Source organism: Triturus cristatus, chromosome 4_2, assembly GCF_964204655.1.
Source record: "Triturus cristatus chromosome 4_2, aTriCri1.1, whole genome shotgun sequence".
NCBI classification, from domain to species: Eukaryota; Metazoa; Chordata; class Amphibia; order Caudata; family Salamandridae; genus Triturus; species Triturus cristatus.
In genome coordinates, this window is record NC_140586.1 from 495807576 (window position 1) to 495834093 (window position 26518).

General features: G+C 41.3%; 1 protein-coding gene across 1 annotated transcript in view; it reads left to right on the forward strand.

Moving 5' to 3' along the window:
- Positions 1-26518, forward strand: part of COL24A1 (collagen type XXIV alpha 1 chain) — an 826732-nt gene that overhangs the window by 794740 nt on the left and 5474 nt on the right. The window contains exons 55-59 of the mRNA XM_085602067.1: positions 819-845; positions 4222-4287; positions 5382-5550; positions 21944-22053; positions 25006-25221. Coding sequence (XP_085458193.1) covers positions 819-845; positions 4222-4287; positions 5382-5550; positions 21944-22053; positions 25006-25221 — 588 coding nt within the window. The remainder of the gene's footprint in view (positions 1-818; positions 846-4221; positions 4288-5381; positions 5551-21943; positions 22054-25005; positions 25222-26518) is intronic.

A 26518-nucleotide genomic window follows, 5' to 3' on the forward strand; every position in this document is an offset into this window, starting at 1 on the left:
TAATGATAATAACAATAACTTGTTTTTTATCTAGTGCAGCAAACAGCTGTTCAACTGTATCTGGCTGTTCTGAGTTCTGTAAATATCAAATAGTACCACCATCCAGTTCATGGTAATCACTTTATCCACCTTCCTAAGATGAAAGGCTGAGTCTACCTCACTGGGATTCACACTCATTGCCTCAGAACACCACATTTGTTGGTGAACAATGTTCAACTCGGTAAGCCATCTGGGGGGAACACATGCAAGCTCCATTTCTATTTCCAAGAATGGAAATCGAAAAGTGAAGTGCAAGTAAAAAACTCAAGTGCAAGAGCATGCATCGAGCTGGCTGGTCCAACGCATTACCGTACATTGCATTGCACTGAGTTGCCAATCCATCCCCTTTCCATTTCCAAGAAAAGAAACAGCAAAGGGGGTCTTGTTAGAGACAACCCCACTGGAACATCACTTGTCTTTTGAGGTGACAATCACCAAACAAACACCATATCTTACATGAGATGATAAAATAGAAGGTAAGGAGTATAGGGGAGATTGAGAATAAAGGGGGAAAAACAGGTGTGGGGGGCCTTTCACCAAAACAATATAAAAATAAAAATCCTCAGCCAGGAAATCAAGATCCTAAACGTTGAATCATTTTGGATTTTGAATCATTTTGGATTTCGTCTTAATGGTTTTGTCAAAGATTAATTTGCAATTGAAACAACTGCAAGCAGCTCCCCCCATCGAGCACTTTATGCCAGATTTGTAGCTCCATCAACAAGTAAAACCTCACTATAAATACAGGCAATTTCTAATCGACTATTTCTGTCTTGTAGGGACCACCTGGGATGCCTGGGCGAAGTGTAAGTTACATATTTACTTTTAATGACAAAGTTTGTGCAGATTTATTCAACGTTGTTTGCATCTGCTGTTCTAGTGTCTTAGGTGGAGATCTCAAGTTGCCCTGTGTAAAATGTCAGTATGTTATCCTGCCCTGCAGAAATAGTGCAGGAATATTAAGCAGTCCGGGCAAAAAAAAGTTTTTCTGATGGCGGACTCCCTGTATACTGATAAAAAGTACCTTTTTCTTGTTTTTTACAATTTAATATGGCACCATCACTAGGAGGCACTCTAAGGCTACAGTCTTACCTTCCCTTGCAAAAGCGCCACCTACGATGCCATATCTTTTTAATGTTATTCAGCCACGTACATGTAGTCTTGCTTTTGCAACAGACTAAGCAAGTCTAAAAGCACCAAGCTGAAAACCGAAAATCAAGGCTGCATTAAGTATTCAACCTTGCATGGAAAAACTTGAGATCTTTGCCAAGAACTGTATGCATCATAAGATCACAGATCTCAGAATAACGTCACTGCACATGGTAAGATGTTTTTTATACTGATAATGTTTCATTAAAAAACACAACTATACAAACACAATTGTAAAATCTGAATAGAGAGCAAGAGCTTTGAGTCGATGCAGTGAATGTGACTGTAAAGCAGGATTTACAGTATATTTGACTTTTTTTAAATAAATATTAAAGAGTCAAACTATGTGATCATTTGTAACTCAGCAGACGAAATATGAGGAAACGAGCATGAACTTGAGATACACAGCAGATGAAAGCTGCCATTAGTCTGGCAGTGCTTTTTTGAATGTCTTATTGATGTAGGTATTTTTTATTTAGGGTTTTTGTGAAGCCCTATATGCCTCTGATGGCAGCTTCAGATCCGATTCAGGGAGTGGCTGTAATAATTCGGTCAGAACAAGTGAATCTCAAAAGAAATCATGCCACTGTGCGTAATGACACTCCATTTGTGGTAAAAATATAGGACAAACATGCTATTCAGAGTAAACATTCACAAGTCGCTGTTGTTCTCAGTACTGTTTTCATGCACTATTGTGTAGCCCGCTAAACAGCTTCACGTCAAAAAAAGACAAAAGGATGCATTTTGCGCTAAAACATGGCACAAAATGATGGTTTGCATTTTGCGTAATTTTGCATAAAAGAAAATAGCGAGAATTTCACACACCCCTAATTTTTTGTCACTCAAGGCCAGCTCCTTAATTCGAAAGATTTCGCTTCTTGGCTTCGGTCTGAGAAGGTGCTTCATGACTCCAAATGTTAGATTTAAATTCTTGCTTTTCTCATTCGTAGGTGATTTATGCTTCACAAGTATAGATGTTAATAATTAAGGGTCTTTTGTATAAAGGAGAAGAATTCAGAAATTGACTCCAGAATGATTACTCCTAACTTTGGAGTAAATTTCTTGCATTTTAGAATTCACCGAAAACCTTTGGGGTACTCCCAGAAACCTATGCAACTCAGATTTGAGTACTCAATTGAAAGATTTCTGCAAGCAGATTTGTAGCCAGGGGCTAGTCACAAAAGCTTGTTGGAGTATGTAAAGTAGTAGTACTGTAGTACTGTTTTATATACTCTTACATGCCATTCTGAATACACCACAAAAGATTTGAAATGGAAATAAAATGAGAATAATCAGGTAATATCCACGAACAATTTGTACAAATAAAAAGCACTGTGCCCTCTTTACACTTTTACTAATAGGGATTTTGACGTTTTGTGTTAGTTTAACAAAGTCACGTAACAGTATATGAAGCAGTACCCCTGTAGTACTGTTTCACATACTCATAAGTGTTTCTGTGGAGAGGCCCCCAGGTGTACAATTCTACATTTGTAAATAACTCAAACCTCCATTTGCACATTTCATTTTTTCTCCACTGGGGTAAAGATCTCTTTGCCATTCATCCCCCCCCCCATTCAATATAGTGGTGTTCTCTTTCAATTCCTGCCCTTGAACCACGCCTACTGTTGCCCCTGGAAGAAATACACGTGTGTGTGTTTCCAAAATGTTGCTGACGACCTACAAATGTACATGTTTGTTTGCGTTCACCAACTTCTACAACCAGGCCTATCCAGAAATTCCTAAAAAACGAGTTCTGCTAGAAAAGTTCTGAATGTAAAATTCCAAAATGCCGGCGGAATTTCCGCAATCCGTAGTGCATTTCGCATATCCCGGTTCTGCAATTGTGAATTTCACAGATCGTATCTCTGAGTGAGGATGTATCGTTCTAGAATGCACGCGGAGCAGCAGTGTTTAAAATTGAATGTCTGTGCAGTCGTAAGTACAGAAATGGCACCTATGAAAAAACTGAAATCAAAGCATAGGTGAAGTCTCTTTATTGACATAAGAAAGGATTTCAGAAGAGGCACAGCAGTGCAGATGGCTATGCCATTTATCAACTCCAGTTCACCTTGCCTTTATTTATAACCATTCAATCACTGGCACCTCTTTCTCACAGTAGTGCTTAGTTAGAGAAGTGGGACTCCGTAGCATTCATTTTCGGAGTCCAGGAGCCAGACCTATTTTTGATCATCAGACTTTGATCCACAGCAAGAAAGAGAAATGCAGAAAAGTGAGCTTAAAGGACAGGAACCAATAACAAATGGAGGGAGCGGGGTTTAAAAAAACATGCAAAGAGTGGGAACAAGAGCCCGGAAGTGTGGCTTTGGGAGAAAAAGAGGCATGAGGTGTGATCAAGGCCAGGCACTTGGTGTTTGTCAACCCTGGCATTCGGCTGCACTGCAGGTGAGCTCCTAAAAAATATTTCGGGGCCCTGTTCTTTCTGTTTCTCTTTTTGCAACCGGCACCGATTGCCAGCACTGGAGGTGTAACGTGTTAACCCGCTTCCATGGAGGCAAAGTTCCTTCCAGATGTTGGAAGTCTATAAGAACCTGGAGCACACCAAGAGAACACTTTATTGGCCACATTGGCACCATTAAATGCAAGCAATTTATTACACTGCTGATTACTGAACTGTATATAATGGCAAATTGCCTAATATTGTGCACTTTGGTGGCCATGTTAAGTTAGTTCAGAATGGAAGGCACTGCTGCTTATACACATAATTAATATTACTTTAAGCCTCTAACCTCAGTTATGCTGTTTCATGCGCCCCTTCTCTTACATGCTATACCAGAGTGGGTGGCACGTGACTGTGAACATTGGCTTGATTGTAAGCTGCTGCAGATTGAGGCTAAACTCCTGCTTATCCCTTCAGTTATTTACTATCTGGCACATTACTCCCAACAAAAGAGCAATTCACGAGCCCGCCTTAACGGCCATAATTTCACAGCAGCGCGTGAGGAATTTACAACCTTCTTTCCAGACTGCGTGTGTTGATCTTCTTACTGAACTGAACTGGTTTTGCTTCCACAGAAACAATTGGACGTCAATGCTGCTATTCAGGCCTTGATCGACTCGAACGCCGCTCTGCAGATGGAGGTAACAGCCCGGCGACTAGTCTGTCTGCCCTGTTTATGCTGGCGCGCGCGGCGTTGATACCGACCCTAGAACTGCGCGTGCCAACTTTAGAACGCTGTTTCTGCTTGTCTCACTAGAAATATCTTTAAACAGCCTCTCGTATAATCGCTCATTTCACACACCTTGGCATTGAAATGTGGTATTATACGGTACAATACAAGGTCCTGGTGATATTATATAACACAAGATCAAAGGTTTAATGGTTTCTAAATAGCAGCAGATGGTGGAGGTTGCATCTTTGATACACAATACTAGCCCACTTGTACTTAATGTATTTCATTTTTCATATGGCATTTTTGCTGGGCGGTGGTAAATGCTATTCAAAGATAGAAAATCAGTAATTGACGAACATGTATTCTTCAGTGTCAATTAAGGACTAGAATCAAAGGAATGTTTTCGTTCTATGAACGGGAGAGGATGTGGTCCGACGGCTAGAGCTGCCGACTTTGGTGCTGGAAACCAAGGTTCGAGCCTCAGGGTCGCGTCCACATCCTGTGATTCTTGGCAAATCACTTAATATCCCTGTGCCCTTGTGTAACGTAACCGGTGCTCATGTAAAGCGCTCCTCCAATACCTTCGGGTCGAGTTCGCGTTATAGAAATCTGCATTAAAAAAAAACAAAATTACCTCGCCTCAAAATGTTGTTAAATTCCATTCGATATATTTTAATTATGTGAGCAATATTTTTAACCACTGGTCATTTTAAGATAGGAATGTCAAATAAAAAATGAAATGCAACTAATTTGAAAAAACAAATCCTGCAATCCTAAAAAAATGTTTTCTTCTTGTTTTTCGGCTACTCTTTAACTGTCTTTAACTGTCTCTACTGTTGCCTGATTGAATTGGCTTTGGAATGCTGCTGAAAAAATTAATTACTTAACTTAAATGTTAATCGTACACTTTATGGTATTGGTCATTTTTGTTGGCTTGTGTGGCTGGATCCAAAATTCTCTATTTATTGTCTTTCTCTTGCATGAAAATGTGCGTTTGGTCTAACTGCATGCTTGTCTGTTGTAAATGTCTTGGTCACTCCATTTCCAATTTCAACACGACAGAGCTACCAGAACACTGAAGTTAATCTACTAGACCAGAGCGCAGAGATATTCAAGACGCTACACTACCTTGCCAGTTTAATGCACAGTATCAAGAACCCACTGGGCACTCGCGACAACCCAGCACGCATTTGTCGGGATTTGCTTAACTGTGAACGAAAAGTGTCAGATGGTAAGTGCATCGTGCTGAATTTACATGTGTTTAACTTCTGTAGGGTTTCTAAATTAGAAATGTGTTTAAAGCCATGATTTGCATGTCCTTTTTAGTGTATAACCCGTGCAGCACCTTCTCTCGGAGTTATAGAAGATGGAAAGATCAGTGATATTACATTCCTAGCATGGTAATGCAACACAAAAAACAAAATATTGGAGAATTTGACCAGGATCACACCTAGAGCCAGTGATTTGCTAAAGTTCCTTTACAGTCAAATGCATTTTTTTCAGCTTAACAAAGCTGCCTATGTGCTATGAAATAGATTCAAAATATGCTGGAATCCTCACCATGTTCATTAGTAAGCTTGCATTTGTTTTTTTCTTGGCCAAAGAGATGAGAGCTAGAGTTCCAAAGAAATGGAGTGTGCACTAGTGCTTAATTTGTATAGGTGGTTGCAGGTTGTGAGTACTGGCACTGATCTTTGAGGATTGGGGCTTATTTGTCAGTAGGCTATGACCCAGAGCAAATTACAGTAAAGCAGAAAACAAACACAACGAGAAGGATTTAAAATAGGAAAACAGTGACAAAGGAAACAAGGAGAGATAAATAATCTTTGGCAAAGTCAATAGGTTGTTCAAAATGCCTGCATTTTCTGTAGCACCGGTAAGCGCTTACAGTAAACTGCACAAAAAACTAAAAAATACCTCCTGATTTCCCTGATACATAATGGAAATACTCAAAGGTGGGATTCCAGACCTGAACAGGGATTGTCTAGGTTTCACCCATAAAGCACTGCTAACAGGAGCCTTTATACAGAGACATTGAACTAATGACCAGGTTTTCACCTCTATCAATACACAATTCCCATCTGCGCCATGCGAATATGAGGTTACTCCACAGCCATTGTCACAAGTCAGAATCAATAGAGTGACAGCCAGCTAAACTGAAGCAAGATTTGCCTCGTTTGAAGGCACACGTTCATCTGCACTGCTCAGCAAGAATTCTACTTGTGGCAGTGTTCTTTTCTGAAATATGCTTTTAAAACTAGCCATTAACAAAGTTATCTTATGATGGATGATCTGCCTTTACAGCTCGTCAACACCACCAAAGTAGTAGTAATGCACTATTTGAATGCAAAGTCCTTGTGCATTTAAGCACATTGTAGTAGTGACGTTGTGCTACGCCTCATTCTATTGTGTGCCTGATGGGTCGGGAGCAGTGTTAATCCCTTTATGGATTTTGGTGCACCTTGCTGAACCTGCGTCACACGTAAGCATTCTAAATGATCATTTCAATTGACCAACTAGAACCCCTCTGGTCCTACAAAAATGAGGGATAAGATAAGATAGAGAAGTCTTAAACCTTAAAGGTGTATTTTCAGATTTTGTCATATAAAAATTGATTAAAATAGTGAAAATCAATTAATCAATAAATCAGGGTGCAAAGCTCAGTCTGAGTACAGAATCAATCAAAGAAGTAAGTAAAGTTCAGGTCAACAATATATCAAGTGTAAATGGGAGAGCAATCGACATTGATTTGCCTCCAAGGGTCAGTGGGGAAAAGCCTCATAACGCATCCAAAAAGTGCACACTTTTATAGGGTTCCAAACAATAGATTTCTTAGCTTCACTACAGTTGTAAATGTTTCCCCCAAATTAGACCAACCAGAGTGAAACAGTTGCAAAAAATTACATTGGGAACTCTCGCAGAATTCTACAACACGGAGCTTCTCATGAGCGCCACCTGTACTAGGATAATATTGTTACATCAAGTGTGATTCTTGCAAGACAGTCAGGTGCAACCTTAAACAGGAGCAGTTGTATTGAAGAAAATGTTTCATATTCTGATGAATTTTTGCCAGTAAAAAGTACATTTGAACAGTACTCTACTAAGACATAAAATACAATTTATCCACGTGATTCACGTCACTTAGCAGTAGCACAATCAAAATGGAGTCTGAGGACTAAAAGTTCTATGTTAGCCAGAGTTTAAGTTTCATTATTACAGAGCATTGATTTTTAAGAAAAACAACTTTATCAACAAAACAGTGAAGGAAAAATACAATCGTAAAATAACAAAACTGCACGACTGAAACGTACATATGTGCATGTTCAGGAGTGTCCGCCAGTGCAGAGCTACCAGTGCTTGTGCGTACTGCTAAAACCCGGGAGGCAGAAATAAACATGATTGACATGACTCTGAGTACTCCCAAGAGAGTTGGAGAGATGTCCAAGCAATGGTGGGAAATGTAGTTCAGCCAAGCTGCTGATTGCCTGCAGTGGTTCAGGGCGTATTTCAGGCTCACACCAAGTCAACACTTGTAAAGACAGAGCACTCACAAGGAATGGTATGCTTACATTTATTTTCACTAAAACACATCTCCTATAGAAGGATAAAAGTTGTAGAAACAAAATGTTTTGAAACCATTATGATCCTCCAGGTGTTGAAAACAAAAGAACAGCGACTAAAGCCATCAAATCAGGAGCAGAAGCTTTTAAGGACAAGCAAGCCAGCCAGTCATGGCAGGGGGCTCATAGCCAATGGCCACGCTGAGTAAATACTGTGTATTGTAAACAGTGTGCCTGCTTATGGGCAGCTAAAGATGTCTGTAGCTGAAACTTAAAAGGAACCTGCAAGAGGGCGATAGAGACAAACTGTAGGTTGGTGGAAGAGGGAGGCATGAGTGAGAATCACAACTAGGTGCCTTGAGCCTTCACAGCTCTAGCATTGGGCCGTGCCAGCCACGGTCTCCTAGGAAGAAACGTGACCGCTGTACTTATATTTATTTATTACAAATTAATCTCTAGCTTACACCAAACTAATGGAGACATTTCTTATTACTTTCTATGAAAGGACAGTGCATGGTTGCAGGGATACATGGGAAGGCACAGACAGGTTCATTAGTCGTTTTTAATTACATTGTCTTCATTCCTTCACGGTTCAACGATAAGATAAATAGTTGTGAAATGAGAATGGAATCTGAGTCTGCACCTTTAACTTAATGGTCTGAACTGATTTCCAAAATGTGCAAAATGCTGGTCTGACCTGTGTTCCAAAGTATTCAAAATGCTCAGTTGAAAATTATTTCAAAGGATTATTTTTTATTTTCATATAATAACTAATTCTCAGTCTTACATTTTGTTGACATTACCGGCCGATTTCACTTTTTGAAACTGAGTATTTTAGTGATGATCCTTATTTAATTTCACATTCTGTTGTGCCCTTTATTCCCTGACAGCACATCATTACCGAAAACACTCAAGACCTCCTTTCTCTATTCTCATTTGGAAACATACTTCCAACTAGTCACACTGTATTATATTTTTTTTAATAATTCAAAAAGAAATCTAAAAATTGCACCAGTTCAATGGGCCTAGTTATGGTTTCACAGAATGCCGCCTCTTTTATACCATCCTACGGTTCCTATCCATCGCCTTCCGACAGCTTCTGCACCATCCTTGCTTTCTTTCTTCCTTACATACATTGGTTATTAGAACTTCCCACCACTTCAACACAGTAGAATGGCTCGGTAGGTTTCTTCTTTGATGTGTGGTAAATAATTTTCCTTTACCGGGACTGAATTTGATACAGAAACATAATAAAATAGCTCAGTAAAATGAGAGGCAGAATCCGTGGTATTAGAGGTTCGGAATGGGCTTTATTCCAATAATCGATTATAATCGGATGCTTCAAGTTCCATCACCCCGGAGGTTCAGGAAGTGAAGTACATACTTTATTGACAAGAAATGACTTTTATAGTACATACATGACAATGAAGTAAATGCAGTAGGCGTAACAATTGATAAGGAAAATGACGAGTTGTTCTGCGTAACCAGAAATGGGTGTAATAAAGAGTAAAAAGGAACATAATTGGTTGTGATGTCATGTATAGGTGGATCTATAAGATAATACTTGGCATAGATGCGCGCGCAGCAGTATGACGTGTAATTGACGTGTAACTAGGGGGTGAAGGGGACTTGACATTTAGCTCTACATGTGGAGACAAGAAGTCTGGGGGGTCAAGTCAACCTAATCCCAAATCATATCTAACATCCTATGTTTAAAGAACTATGTTATCCATAAAAGAAGGACTCTCGGACAGAATCTATTCTATACTGACTGTGCGTGCATGGACAAGCGTCTAAGTGTCTACACTAAATGCGAGGGGGTAGGAATATTCCATGGTAACAAGGCTATGAATTACTTGCATGAGGACAGAGAAGCCGGCCTTTTGCTCGGTAACTGGAAGAATGTTTACTTAAGCTACTAGGCAGGAATGCATCGGCTGAGGGGGAAGCAGATAATTCGAAGGTGAAATACAGTTCTTGGCAGAGAATAGGCTGATGTCAGGCTTCGTGAGCCGCGCAGAGAATGAGACAAAGTTCATGGTCACAGATGCAGGCTCAGACTGGAGCTTTCAGAGGCAGAAGGCAAGAAGAGTTTGATGACAGAATCAGGGCCTACTTGCCTGGACTGTAAAATGGCATGAGTGAACCATATAAAGCCGGTGGCCTTTTGTACTCAGGAATGGAATATCCGGCCTATTCATGGCGGATCTGACAGAGGACATGTTGACGGTGGACGCACATGTATTTGCGTCTTCATAACTGGAACTGGAGGGAACACACATGTACTTGTGACATGCACATAGAACCGTTGGGGTCCAAGATAGGGGACATAACTGACCAAAAAAATCCATATTTCCACATTCCCTCCTTGTCCCCTACTTGCCCTTCAAGAGATATCAATCTTCATTAATCCATTGATCTGTTCATATAGCATCATTTGTTCTTCTTTCTTCTTCCGTGACGAATGAAATCTTGGTGGTGGAATACACGATGTGGCACACAGACCACAGATCGCTGGTCCACATTGTAGACATAGACAGCAACTGAATAGTAGGAGAAGGCCAATACCTAGGAAGGATAAAACTCTCCATCCCCAGGCTGATATCACATTCCAAAACCAACTGGACCAAGTCCAAGTGCCTGGGTTCTGGTGTATCTGGCTTACAATCTTATGAAGGCGAGTGATAGCTTTATATACAGATGGCGAATTTTCTGGTATGAATACGCAGCAGCTTGATCCGATGACCCTACAAGCTCCGCCTCTATCAGCCAGGATGACGTCAAGGACAAGACGATTTTGAAGCACAACAATCCGCATAGCAGACTGCTCTTCTGTTAAATTGCCTAAGGCGGAAATAGTCTCATTCACTACTGCTTCAAGGGTTCTAGTTAATCTACGTATCAGCTTACTATTGGTAACTGTACCTATATAGGGAAAGATGCCTTTATTGAAATCTACATACTTGTCCCATGCCGTCTCAGTATAATCGACAATTGGGAGATCTCTCCGCTCCCTGTTGTGTACTAAATGAATATTTCTGTAATAATCAGGAGGAGCTAGGAAAACAGGTGGCAAAAGGAATGCTATGTAGCAGGTACCATCCCAATCTAGAGGTAGACGCATATATGCAGTCTGACCACATACAAAGTAGGAATGGCGAGAAGCTCTAAATGAAGATTTGCCTTGATCACTGAATTCTACTGTAGTGGTGCATTTACTATGGCCCATATGTATGGAACCAACTTTTCTTACACATAAATCACCCTTCGCTGGGAATACTGACATGGTGGGTAAGACTAGCTCAACTTCGGATACGACATTTAGAATCATGAGATTAGGTGTAAAATTACCTAATCCATATACTTCATTTTCTAGATCAGTTCCTGTTCTTTTGGGGCGACCCTCCTTGTCAGGGTAGCAGACTTTGAGTAAAACTAGGTTCAGGTTTCCCCATACCCAATGATCTTGGTAAACTGCTGTGTCTGAGTTTATGGAATTGATTAAACTAAACCATGCTCCACAGGAGCCATTGTGTGTAAATGGGTGTGGAAAGAATGGCAGGACTCCTTCATAATTCTGATAGGGAGGGAGTCGGCCACACACCCAACAATTAGTAGCATTACTAGTCTGATGGGAATGATGTAACATACTAATGAAAGTGTTATTGCGCAGCGCAAGTCTATAAGACAATTCATGTGGAGGTAAGTCACTAAAAGAATGTTCAGCAGCAACATTATAAACATGTCTAGAAATAGGGTAATATATGTGCAACAACATGCTTGTAATAATTATTAAAAGACTCAATAAAAACAAAATTAATAATGTCATTATGCAGTGGCTACGCAGTGATTTACAATACGCCTGTCGTTTCAACATTTTCCGGGTATTTTCTCTACTCAGGTCCAAGGGATACATGTCAGAGACAATTCAACCGCTTCACCTTGGAGAGGACTTAAACAATCAAATTGCTCGACTTGTTGGGCCTAAGCTTTAGTTTGTAAAGTTCAGTTTCAGTTCTTTCCACCAAAGGAAGTTTTGAATCAGTCTGTGAGGGAGTGCAGGGCACAATGTCTATATCCGAGTATTGTCCATGAAATTTCTTGATATGGCTTGAATGAATCCAGCCCTTGCGGCCCTCGATCTTCACGGCTGTTCTTGTGGTCAGCAGAACCAACTTGGATGTCTTCCACCTGGGCTCCAGCTGAGTCTTTCGGTCGAAATTCCTCACAAAGACGAGATCCCCCGGAACTACGTCATGGGGTTTCACCTCAGTGTTGTCAGGAAAAGCTGCAGCTACCTGTGAACGACAAGATTGTAGTGCAGACATCAAGGAAGCCAAGTAATCTATCAGCATATTACAGTCAACATCAGTTATTTTTCGTGGTATAGGCGTCCCCCACATATTTGGTGGTCTACCGAAGATCACCTCATACGGGGATAGCCCCGTTCGTGAATGTGCTACCATTCTCATGTAAAAGAGTGCAACAGGTAACGCTACTACCCAGTCGACACCTTTTTCTCTGCATATTTTGGACATTCTGATTTTCAGTATCTGGGTATGTCTTTCTACGAGACCTGCTGCTTCGGGGTGTCGGACACAGTGGAATTTCCACTGATAACCTAACAGAAGTGAAACGTGTTTCATTAATTCGGATGAGAACGGCTGGCCGTTATCTGAGTGAACAACACGTGGTAAACCGTATCGTGGGAAGAATTCTCGAACTAACTGTTTGGCAGTAGTCGGGGCAGTGTAATCTGAAACCGGGTACGCCTCTGTCCAACGGGACAGAGCGCAGACAACTACGAGAACATATTTGAATCCTCGACATCGTTCCATCTGGATATAATCCATCTGTAGGACTTCAAAAGGGTGATCAGGAGGATGAAATCCACCCTGTTCTACGGGAACACTTTTTCCTGGGTTGAACTGGCAACAGATCATACAGGTACGGACTTTTTGTTTGGCTGCTGCTCGTAAATGTTTATTGAACCAAATGTGTTTAATGCTGTCTAGCATAGCTTTTTCTCCTAGATGTGCTGGACTATGTATAGTGTTAATAATGACTTGGACCATTGAATCAGGAAGGAACCATACAGACTTTTCTTGCATCATCCATCCTTGGTCCGTTTGGATCCCTCCTAATTCAGTCCATTTCTTTATTTCGTCTGGTGTAGCATGTGTCTGTATGTCAATTACGTCAAGAGTAGGATCTTTAACTGTCATACAATGTGTCGGCGTCGGGACTATTGTCTTTGTCATGTCGGATGTTTGGGTTTGAGCAGTCTGTTTAGCTGTTCTGTCGGCTAAATCATTGCCTTGAGAAATGATATCAGTAACTTTCGTATGAGCTTTACATTTCATAATTGATATTGCAGTAGGTAGATGTATTGCATCTAATAAGGCATGAATGAGGGGTCCGTGCTGAATGTGGGCACCGTGGGAAGTTAAATAACCTCTCTCTCGCCACAGCACGCCGAAGTCATGTACGACTCCGAATGCATAACGTGAATCAGTGTATATGTTGACTTTTCTACTTGTGGCTTGAATACAGGCTTGTGTCAGAGCGATAAGCTCTGCGGCTTGAGCTGACAAAGTATTTATACGATTAGTTTCAATGACTTCAGTATCTGTTGTGACTGCATAAGCAGCCACCAACTCTCCTGTACTTGTTCTCATACATGAACCATCTACATACAATGTCAGGTCTGGATCTGACAATGGGACATCTGTCAAGTCTTGTCTGGGTTTTTTCGTTATAGTAATAACTTCAATACAGTCATGAGCTAGTGGGTCTGTTCCAGTTACTGGCAAAAGTGTGGCAGGATTCAATGTGTTACAGCGTCTGATTTCTATATGTGGCTGAAACAATGTAAGTTCGTACCCTGTAAGTCTCGCTATAGTCAAGTGTTGTGTTTGTGTTCTATTTACAAGAACCTCTACTGCGTGTGGTACTTGAACTGTCAATGGGTGTCCTAACACTATGGCATCGCTTTGTCTGATTGCTAAAGCTGTCGCTGCTACTGATTTCAGGCATGCAGGCAAAGCCTGAGCTACGGGATCTAATGTACTAGAAAAATAAGCACATGGTTTGTGTGCTCCTGCTTGTTCCTGTGTGAGTACTGACAAGGCAGTACCTTCGCGTTCTGTAACAAAGAGTGTAAACTGTTTTCTGTAACATGGTGTTGCTAAAACAGGTGCTTGACATAAAGTTTTCTTTAGGCTTTCAAAAGCTTGTGTATGTTCTTGAGTCCAAGGGAGAACAGTCGATGTGGCTGCCTCCTGTGTGGTTAACTGAATGAGTGGTTTTGCTAGAAATGCATATTGCGGGATCCACTGTCTACAGTATGAAGTGAGGCCTATGAAAGCCCGCACCTCCTTTTGTGTCTTGGGTATTGGCATGTTAGCTATTAACTGAATGCGGTCTGGTGTAAGCTGCCTTCCCTCCTTGGACAGCGAGTGTCCAAGATAAATAACTCGCTGGACACAGAATTGCAGCTTAGAAGGGGACACCTTGTGCCCCTTTTCGGCTAGAAATTGTAAAACTGTCAGTGATGCTTTTTCACATTCAGGTTCGCTTCGGGCGGTGATCAGCAGATCATCGACGTATTGAAGCAGAGCAGTGTTAACTGGCATGTGTATACTGTCAAGTTCTCGTTTCAGTGCTTGGCTATAGATGCTGGGGCTTTCTGTAAATCCTTGAGGTGCGCGTGAGAATTTAAAGCTACGCCCATTTAAACTAAATCCGAATAAATATTGGCTTTCCGGATCTATTGGGACGCTGAAAAAGGCATTCTTGAGATCGATTACAGTGAAGAATGTCGCTTCGGAATCAATAGCTGTCAGTAATGACGAGATATCTGGGACCACAGGGAATTGTGGCACAATGCATTTGTTTAACTCGCGCAGATCAATAACCAATCGATATACTGGCGGGGCCTTCGGATCTGTTCGTTTAAGAATCGGTATTATCGGTGAATTACATATATTGGAGTCTGTCTCCACAACTACTCCTTGGGCAATGAGCTCGTCAATGATTTGTAGTAAAGCCACTACAGCATCTGGTGGTAACTTGTATTGTCGCATTCGTGGTAGCACCACTCCTGCCTTTAATGTGACTCGATATGGTGTAATATTCATGCAACCAACATCAGTAGGGCCTTGTGCCCATAGACGTGTCGGTAAAGTCTGTAATCGGGGATCCATGTCTCTAGATACATAGTGACCTTTAAAATCACGTAAAAACAATCTTACTCCTTCCGGAGAACAACATATTATAGCTCCTAGAGCTTTTAACGTTTTTATTCCTAATAGATTTTCTGGACATGATTTAGTAAGCAATAAATCTGTAGTTCGGGTCAGAGGTCCTATCGTAAGTGGCAGAGGTTGTGACACTTCATTAACAATAGGCTTTCCTGAAAAACCCAGGGAAATATTCTGTGAGCCTGAGAGGGGTGCCCCTGGAACTTCACTACGTTTTATGGTTGTTCGACTTGCCCCTGTATCGAGTAGAAATTTTCTATCTTGGCCTAATAATTCACTATGTACATAAGGTCCTTCTTGGTCTACTGGGATTTCAATAAGGGGTAAGTCAACTTCCCTCTCTAGGCTTGTTCATGCGTAACGCTGATACTCGGGATATTCATACTGTGCGGTCTGATACATTTGTCGTGTTGTTGTCTGTGTGGCAGTAACAGGTAACGGTGGTGCAGCTGGCACAAACTGTATGGGCTGTTGTGCGGCTGGCATGGCCTGGGCATGCTGCAAAGCTCCTTGTTCATTCTGATCTTGTCTAAGTGGCCGTGGTCTTTCTTGTGTTTTACCTATGCTGATATTATGTTTTAAAACTGGGCAATCGTGTACGTAATGACCTGGCTTTTTACAATAATTACATGTCCCTTTTACAGGTCCTGCTGAATCGGAATGTGTCATACCCTTTTTATGTCCTTCAGCTGGAACAGTCTGGGAAACTAGCATTTTCATTTTCGTGTCTTTCATGCGTCTGTGTTCATGTTCTTGTTCCTCTCTAATTCTATTGTGATGGTACTGTAACATTTGTAACATTTGTGATGGAGTGTTACCTTGCCAGGTACTTTCGAATTTTAATACTCTATTCTTTACTGGGGGCAGGGCATTTTCCACTAACTTTGTTACAAACAGATGCGGGTATGATTCGCTACTTACTTTTATGCCACTATTTATACCAAAACATTTTTCAAATCGGGCATAGTAATCACTAGTGTCTTCATCTTGCTTCTGCTTACAGGCTGAAATCGTTCCCCAATCTTCCTTTTTCGTAGTTAATAGACGTGGCAGTACCTGTACTAGTAATCCTGGTAGTGCTTTAGTTTTATCCCCAAGTCCTGCTCCTGCAGTTCGGGCCTTTTCTTCCGCTTCTAACACTGACCATTCTATCTTTTGGTCACCTACCTCCCACTCTTTTTCCTTGAGTTTTTCATAAATGCCAGCAGGCATCAACACCTTTAATATTGTCATAATGTCGGGATAGGTATACTCTCCCATGAGTAACATGTCTTTAATTTCTCGGTGAAAACCCGCTGGGTCTTTGTCATGACTGGGTACCACTTTCTTCATTTGTAACAATTCTATTTTTGATATGGGCGTATATACAAATACGCGCCTAAACTCGTTGTCCTCGTCTCTTATTGGGTGCACCTCTCGTAAAGGATTCTGTCTATCCATGTGATACGTGGTTCTTTCCTTGACGGGCAATGAAACATGCTCTGAACATACAAAAAGAATATACTGCTTTCTTGATTCTAGAATTTCTTTAATTAATTTAGTACCTGGACCTCTCCATTTATTCATAAGCAATTCAGTCAATATGTCAGGTAAGGGACCAGGGTCCGAATGCTGACTCCGATATAGTATAATGAGTTGTTGAATCATATAAATCCCAGCTAACCTCTGTTCATCTGGGGTGAGATTCAAAAATGTGCGTACTACTGTATCATCACTATATTTTCCGGGACTGTCCACCCAATGGACAGCTGCCCTGGCTAAATCTTGTTCGTCCATAGAATCGAGAAAATGATAACCCCTTCGTTCTCGGAGTAGTTTGTCGGCGGTTTGGAACGAATGCTCGTTAGACCTTATATTAATTATAGGTATTTGAAAATTCCTGTTATTATCTGGACATATCGGATGTATTGAGTCAGTATGATATCTAGTCTGATTCCTATTACAAGATCTTCCTCTACCTACATAGGCTATGGTGTCCGACTGTCCTGTGGGCAGTCCTGACCCTTCTTCCTCGCTTTGTTCGAACTCGTCTACCTCTAATCGCTCTTCGTGTAGGCGTTCTATTTCTTTACGGATCTTTCGGCACATGGCTATTATACAATTTTGTTTATCATGTCTCCCTTCTGATATATTCTGGCTCCATCTTGTAAGAATTTTCATTGCTTCCGGGTCTACCCCCGGTCGGTCTTGATTTCTGATCACACAGTTTATGAGGAAACGTAACAGTTCCCCCTGTATCTCTACTTTCTGGTATTCCATAGCTCTGTAAATACATTCTGGATCTCGCCCTGTTTGGACAAAATGATATATATTATCTAGATGCGCAGTCATTCCTGGTAACTTCGCTAAATACACTGCGGCTCGTCTGATACGCAATGAGGCCAGGGTCATTTCGTCCTCTATACCGGGCACCGGGTCATATCTACAATCTATGAGAAGCTCTTTAAGTGCACGGGCACTTACGAATTTGGGTGTACGTGAATGCGCTGACTCTTGAAAAGTAAGTTTATTTATTCTGGGTGGCGTAGAAAAAATGTTGCTAGCACCTCCCGCAGCCCCATCTGGGGTGTCGGGCGTGAAAGGATTCGTCGAACGTGACACAGCGACTACAGGTGTGGACACAGCCATAGAAGTAGCTGTAGGAGCGGATACAGAAACAGATGTGCTTGCCGGAACTTGTGACTCGATTTGTTGCTGTAGGGATACGGGCACTGGATCTTGGCGTTGAACCTCCCTGGTATGCGGTCTATGTGGGGCGGAATTAGCATACTCGGGAGCTGCGTCATCTAAATATGAGGAAAGAAAAACATCTTCTGCGGTTCTAGGATGCCCCTTAGGATGTACCTTTATTGGGAACAATGGGGGTGGCAAGTCTTTCGGTATTTCTGGAGTAGCCTTAGGTAATCCTTCGGCCAGAAGGGGATACATACCATTCATAAGGGCATTTCTTTGTCTGTCTACTTGTTCTGATTTCACTCGGATACCTTCCTCAATTAATAGATTCTCTCGAACTTTATTGGAATTCTCTTTACTCTTCTCTTCCTGTCTACGTGCTTTTTCTGTTCGTCTATGTGATTCTTTACGCCATAATTCAACGGCGTCTTTCTGTGACTGTCTGACTTTCCTTTTCCATAACTCTTCTTCTACTTTCATGATGCACTCTGCATCCCAGGTTCCCGCTGTGGGCCACCTCTGACTTTCTGGTAATCCCTTGGTATAGTCTACCCATAAATCAAGAAATAATATAGCGTCTAAGCCATGTTTGTGATACATAAAGTGCCCTGGAGTGTCCCTAGGAGGAATAGGAACGGCTTCTTCGAGAACCCCTTTTCTGGTAGTGATCTGTCTTAATTTCGAAAAGAGCGGCATATTGAGAACTGACCTTATACTTGATTTTGACCACCTGACCTGATACTTGAATTAGAACAGACTTAATACAATAAACACGATAAATGAACAGTCATTCATACCACGATATTCAGAACATACTTAAACACATTAAACATTTAAACATTAAACCTTTAACTGAAACAACAATGATGATCGTCTGCATAACTAATCACCAAGCTTAATTCTTGACAATAACTAGATACTTCGGGATACTTGATATACTGCTAAACAGTACAGATACACTGCTAAAACAGTGCAGACCGGATTTGTGTACCCAAACCCGTCTTGACCGGCACAACCTATGTGCACGTCAGAAATGCCTCCCCAGCAATGGTACTCACCGGGTAGCTTCGGAAACGGAAGGCCTCAGTAACTTGAACTTGAACCGGACTGGACTCGACTCGACTCGTCGGACACTGGGCTTGACTTCGGACTGGTGGGTCTCTGTGTACCTCGGATCTTGCTCTCTCAGCTAGGCTCTGGTCGGGATACTTCGCACTTCTCACCGCCTCGTCTGGGTGTTGATCGCAGTCTCAGTCGCCCCCGCTTGACCGGAGGGAGATACAGGAAATCCTGCTGGTACGCGTTATTGTCCGTCCAGCTGTGGCAGGAGACCGGGCCTGCAACGCACCGCCGGCGCGTGAGATGAGAAAGTGTCCCTGTTCGGGCGCCATCATGTGGTAAATAATTTTCCTTTACCGGGACTGAATTTGATACAGAAACATAATAAAATAGCTCAGTAAAATGAGAGGCAGAATCCGTGGTATTAGAGGTTCGGAATGGGCTTTATTCCAATAATCGATTATAATCGGATGCTTCAAGTTCCATCACCCCGGAGGTTCAGGAAGTGAAGTACATACTTTATTGACAAGAAATGACTTTTATAGTACATACATGACAATGAAGTAAATGCAGTAGGCGTAACAATTGATAAGGAAAATGACGAGTTGTTCTGCGTAACCAGAAATGGGTGTAATAAAGAGTAAAAAGGAACATAATTGGTTGTGATGTCATGTATAGGTGGATCTATAAGATAATACTTGGCATAGATGCGCGCGCAGCAGTATGACGTGTAATTGACGTGTAACTAGGGGGTGAAGGGGACTTGACATTTAGCTCTACATGTGGAGACAAGAAGTCTGGGGGGTCAAGTCAACCTAATCCCAAATCATATCTAACATCCTATGTTTAAAGAACTATGTTATCCATAAAAGAAGGACTCTCGGACAGAATCTATTCTATACTGACTGTGCGTGCATGGACAAGCGTCTAAGTGTCTACACTAAATGCGAGGGGGTAGGAATATTCCATGGTAACAAGGCTATGAATTACTTGCATGAGGACAGAGAAGCCGGCCTTTTGCTCGGTAACTGGAAGAATGTTTACTTAAGCTACTAGGCAGGAATGCATCGGCTGAGGGGGAAGCAGATAATTCGAAGGTGAAATACAGTTCTTGGCAGAGAATAGGCTGATGTCAGGCTTCGTGAGCCGCGCAGAGAATGAGACAAAGTTCATGGTCACAGATGCAGGCTCAGACTGGAGCTTTCAGAGGCAGAAGGCAAGAAGAGTTTGATGACAGAATCAGGGCCTACTTGCCTGGACTGTAAAATGGCATGAGTGAACCATATAAAGCCGGTGGCCTTTTGTACTCAGGAATGGAATATCCGGCCTATTCATGGCGGATCTGACAGAGGACATGTTGACGGTGGACGCACATGTATTTGCGTCTTCATAACTGGAACTGGAGGGAACACACATGTACTTGTGACATGCACATAGAACCGTTGGGGTCCAAGATAGGGGACATAACTGACCAAAAAAATCCATATTTCCACAGATGAATGCATGAGGTACAGCCCTTCCTCCTCCTGGGGCACAATGCCACACACACGGCGTGCACATACACACAATGACACGCACACTCCTTGATTATATTCAAATTGTAATTTCTTTTCAGTTTTACATATTTCAATTCAAAGTGTTTTTTACACAAGATCATTTTCTGGTTGTTATCAGGTCCCTACATAACCCTTATACTCCCCACTACATGAAGTACAAACACTGCTATTCCGGAAGATTCACAACCGAGATGCAGTCATAATTAATGAAGATTTACGATTTGTATGTTGGCCACCGTATATTCATTAACCTGGTGTCCATTTCTGTAATGGCGTCTGATTCTATTATGTTGGACCTACTTTGACACTGTACTTGAATCATTTAAAAGGAAACCTTTGACTGCACAAAGGATGAGGTGAGACTGTTCTACTCTGGCTCATCCTGGCAGGCTCATCATGTATTGCTGTCATACACCCCAGATTGAGGATTTTGGGATCCCGGTGACAAACCATGACTTCTTGATAGTAGTGAATCTGGATCCAATTCACAACATTTTTTGCAGGCCAAGTTCAACTTTAGAAATGAAAAGTACTATTGGAAGGGGCAAAAGGCAGATCCTTGTCCTAGCCGCAGGATCTGCTGCCATTGACATTAACACACAGAACTTACTAGCCTGGATAATCAGCAAGATCTAAAGCTTTAGCTTAGAAGTGAGTCTGGTGTCAGGAGTACGGCGTGGGGGTTCCTAGCTAGTAGCAGATCGATGGTTATTGGCAAGGTAGTGAACATTCAGAAGGTTGTCCACATTCACAAGCCTTCCTGGCCTCCTTTTTAAGCCATTTACCATTTGCACTTGCATCTGTATTACAAAAGGTTGGAATAGTGTGTGCATTGCTGTGTAAATGTACCCCAAATACTCCCATTTTTAAAATGGTTGCAGGGGATTTTTCCACAGAAAAATAATTATCCTGATGAATAATAAAATATGCCATCGTACGTTTCCCTTGCATGAGGTCTGCAGATTGGGGCTCTGTAGGCAAACCACAGGATTTAGTGTGGAGCAGTAGGGGTAAACATATGCAACATTGAATCACCTTAATCTCAGAAAAGAAAGAAACATACATGTAGGTCAAAAGCCACTGGCCTTATTATGTTGACAAAGTACACAAAAGATGTATTGTTTAAGAAGGTACGGTAAACATTTTTACAAAAGCAAACTGCAGTGAAAAGCAGTAATAATTTAGACTTGGTGTTTTTTCCTCAGGCAGGGAAAATCCATGGTGGTGTTTCAACACATATCAGCTGGGGAAGGTTTTTTAAATTGTGCCAGAAAACCATTTTGTAGGCATAGCACTTAAGAGACGATTTCACAGTGATGGTATGCGCTGCTTTAGAAAATAGTGGGCGTCTTCATTGTTTGAGGAACAGAGATAAATGCTCTCCTTGAAAGAGTGCCCCAGGGCACCTAGCCGTGTTATCATGATACCTCTTCAGCACCATTACCTATAAAGAACATCTGCACATTATGCCTGTATGCTTGCATGCTTTGTTCAGTTGGGTTCTCTTGTTCCAGGGAAATACTGGATTGATCCAAACCTCGGATGTCCTTCTGATGCCATTGAAGTCTTCTGTAACTTCACTGCTGGTGGACAGACATGCCTATCACCTATCTCTGTAACAAAGGTACACAACACTTTCTTCTTTGTTCCTAAAGGCAGACTAGACATATGCATTTATATGTCTTTTGTTCTCTTTGTATGTAGTCTGGTTGCAATAACTGCTCTAGGGAAGGTTACCCAGTAAAGAAACAAAACACGTGTATGTTAGAGCAGTGTTTTCGAAATAGTGAGTCGTCAAAAGCTAATTTGTGGTGGGTCATGGAAGTCGAGGCAATAAACAAATATGTGTTTAAATTCTGTATTTATATTCTCAGGCTATGCTTTCTGACAAATTGCTGCCTCTGTTTTTTACATGGGGGATTGGTGTTTACAAACTCCTCCAACTTTGCAGTCAGGGAAAGAATAGTAAAGTGTATTATGTGACAATCTTGCTGGGGTACATGTGTGTGAAAGGAAAGGCTGCAGGATGTCATTTTTGCGACATGCAATAACTTGTAAATACTTATAAATGAACGGTACACATTCAGCAGATAGGAAAGCAAAAATGAAGCACACTTTTGTAATTCTGAAGTGTGACGAAGCAAAGATTTTAATAGTATCAACACAAATCAAGATACAACTTGGTGATGCACAAATGATAAATGTTCACTGAAACCCGATTTACATACATTATCATTAGTGTGTGATATAGTTTTATCAGTAAAACTATGTCTTGCAAATGTAGTGGCCATTTTAATGGAAATGACAGTGAGCTGCTACACAATGCTTTAATTACATTAAAAAATCCCCCGCCTCATGTACAATAAAGCTAGACGGGTCACAAATGTTTGTCAATCGGAAAAGTGGGTCGTGGGTCCCAAAAATTTGTGAAGCACTATGTTAGAGGTTTGGACACCTATGGAGAAATAGTACATAGGGAGGTATTTCAAATATTCAATCTTATGTTAAGGTTCTCATTTTCTTTTTATTGTTCTATATTCCAAAGAAAAAAGATACAAAAGCACCTCTAGCTTGTTCTTATTCGGTTTCATAAGAACATATATAATCTTCTGAGCCAAAATGACAAAAGTCTATCCTCTATACCCCAAAGAATAAAAAAGTGCTTCTTCCATATGACTGTATCCTAACACGTGTTTTGCTCTAAATATGGCGTCCCATGAGCAAGGCAAACATATCTGTATCTTGCATGTATATGTAAATTAGAACCAAATATCAGTAGTCATCAGTTACAGCAATTTTCGGTGGTACAGACACATATTTTTCCATTATTTGTATTCAAAATGAAGCCTCTCAATAAAATGTCAGGGCGAAATATTGTCAGGTCAGAAAGAAAGAGCCACAGACTGAAATTTGCAGTCCGACGGTTCAGAGCACCAACCTCTTAACAGTACTTCAGACATTAGCCTGGGAAGAATGAAGGGCTGAATCACCCCTACAAGGATTAGGAATTGTGGTCTGCCAGTCACACATTAAGATGGCAGCAGAAATCACTTATGTCACAGAGCCATTAGCTGGTCTGAAAATAAGTTTGATGGTTTGATTATGTGCCATATTTCTATTGTTGAATGGCTCTGAAGCGATGATATCTGGTTTTCATGGTAAGCTATGAGGGACAATTCCTGGTAAGTTTTACTTAGTAGTTAGTTTGTGTTAATACTGAGTTATTTTTGTTACAAATGATAGTTTGGCTTTGGAGCTGTATTGTTTATTCTTTATCCAGTTAATATAAGATGGCACAAGACCAAGAATAGAAGGGAGGGAAAGACTTGAATTAAGTCATGCATGAATTAATCTCAGCCACTGTTACTCTGGGCTGCCCTCCAGTCCATTGTTCTTTTGCCCAACATGTCACCTCCGAGAGGAACCAGCCATATGCAATTCAGTCTCGGTCCTGCTCCTTTAGAAGCAGTCCAACCCAAACTGCCACACCAGATCGCCTCAGAAATGGAACACATCAACCCTAGACCAGTTTCTGACTACTTGGGTCACGTGAGCATCTGGGATAGTTCTGCAATTTGAATTATGTAAACAATTCCAGTAGCCCCGCTGGTGAATTTCTGGGATGGGAGAACTTGCAGAATTCGACTCCAAGGAGCTACATAAAAACTCTGTGAGATTCTGTGGAGTTCCACCAACGGGCAAAAACAGGCACGTCGTCCTCCTCGCACTGTGATTTAGCTAGCGTGTTTCTTGCTGAAAAATCAGTGTGAACGGCACCACACAGTGTGCCAGATAGAGCAACTATTCAAGTTGATTTTGCTGCCGCTCAAGTAAATTTTCTACTTGAGCAGCAGTCTTCTGACCGCGAACAGTCATGACCGCCTGTGTTAAAAAAATCTCATAGAATGTCCTCTTAGCAACTGGAAATCATGCTAGGAGTGCCAAATCTTGCTCACGCTCGCCAACTTACCTTTCTGGAGCCATGCGCGAGAAAATATTCCACCACACGGCGACTAGCAAATTTGGATGGAACTCCGATGAGTTGCCAAATTCTGCCAATTCCGTGGCCGGAACCAAATTTTCTCCCCTCCCATAGTGAATTTCATAAACTGTTTTCTCTGTCAGTAGACCACATTTTCAAAACAATTTTCCCACGGCCCCCTTTTGGCTTTGTCAGCGAGGCACACAGTCTTTTTGGAGGGGGGGGGGGGTGAAGTCTAGTAAATGGACTTTTGTTTCATTTTGCTTTCTTCAGTTGCAAAGAGAGTCAATTCCGTCAAGCATGGAAGCAGTCATTTGGTTCAGTGTGTCTAAAATATGGTACATTTTAGTGCGCCTGTGATTCTATGTAATTTAAGGAAAAACAGATCGGCAATGTCTATTGTAAACCAGTTTAGGTTTGCTGGTGTACATGGCTTATCTTGTTATTATGATTAAACCTTATAATTGTCCATTAAAGGTGAGTTATTTGGCAGATAGTAGACTGCTTGGCAAAGTTGAATTTTACGTTTTGAAACTTGGCTCCATTATCTAATAAAAATTATTTTCACTACTATAACTTTTTGTTTTATCGCAGCTGGAGTATGGAGTTGGTAAGGTTCAGATGAACTTTCTCCATTTGCTGAGTTCGGAAGCCGTTCACACAATCACAGTTCACTGTCTGAATACACCAGTCTGGGGCATCAGCATGACCAATTCCCAAAAAACATCTGTTCGCTTTAAAGGATGGAATGGTCACTTGTTTGATGCAAATACACTACTTGAAGACAATGTGCTTATAGATGAATGCAAGGTAAGAAAATGTGATTCAGTCTACATGAATGAACTGTTGTGGTAGTATTCTATATTATGGCATTGTCGCCTGTACTAAAATCACTTAAAATGATATTGCAACAGCCACTATAGTAGAACATGAAGCAACCAGCAGTTACTCTAAAGTCAGAGTTAAATTCTGGTACTTTATTAGATCATGCAGAGGTCTTGGATAGTGCTTCATGAAAAGGCACTCAATCAGCATTACATGAATGTGTGATGCAACCCTCCATCATGGAAGAATTATACCATTGTACAAAAAAGGTTCTTGGATAGGATATCAGGGCAATTAAAAAAGAAAAATATTCAAGCTTAGCATTTTCAAGTTGAGCCCCATGTACATATGAAGTTCTCCACATAAGGAATTTATGGAATAAGCTCTACTAAAAATAAAGGAAAGAGGGCATTTCCGAGAGAAGAGGGATTACAAACGGCAGATTTCAATCTATCCGGGGTAGAGAAGGAGAGGAATGGGGTGCTCAAAAGAATTAGGATCACATCGCATCTCAGAGGATTGCCAAAGGTAGTAGGACAGCAGGACTGGACCACACAGACTTGACAAATAGGAGAGTGGTCAAAGAGGAGACACAGTCTGGGACAGAAACCCATTTTTCGGAGAAGCAATTCATTTTCCTTATATCACACCTGTGATATCCAGCTCAATCTGTAGGATGCACTTTGCTTCTTCTGTGGACAAGTCTGCCCAACATCCTTCTTTCTACTTCTTCTACTTAACTCATCTTTTAGTTTAGCAGTCGATGCATGACTGACTTATTTCCTCTGACTTCTTGTAGCGAACAAATGTCCATTCTGTTGAGTTGTTAACATCGCCTAAAAACAATCTGAAAGAAGACCCCGCTTCTGCTCTGTGCAGCTATAAGAATCCCAGAAAGCACGCTCAGCTATGTGGATCCTCTTCTAAATCTCAATAGGTCAGCTACATGATAACCCCCTGTCCGTGCATTTGAGTTGGTGATGGCCTGAAAGTGGGTAAGTTGTAGGGAAGACTATTTTCGCCTATAATGACATTGGTCTCTTTGCACTCTTGGTCATCACTCTTATGCTGGTAGGGAACGGTGATGCCACCCATCACAAAAAAAGCCAATTACAGGCATTCATGGAGCTGACTGAAAATGGGATTTAGAGTGTTTTTCCACATCATCTTGTTTTGCTTGTCTGTTCATGTTTTATTTTATTTTATTATATTTCTCTTGCTACATGCCAACAGCTCTGTAGAGGTTATCACCTCTGCCATCCCGGCAGAAGGTCATCAGCCA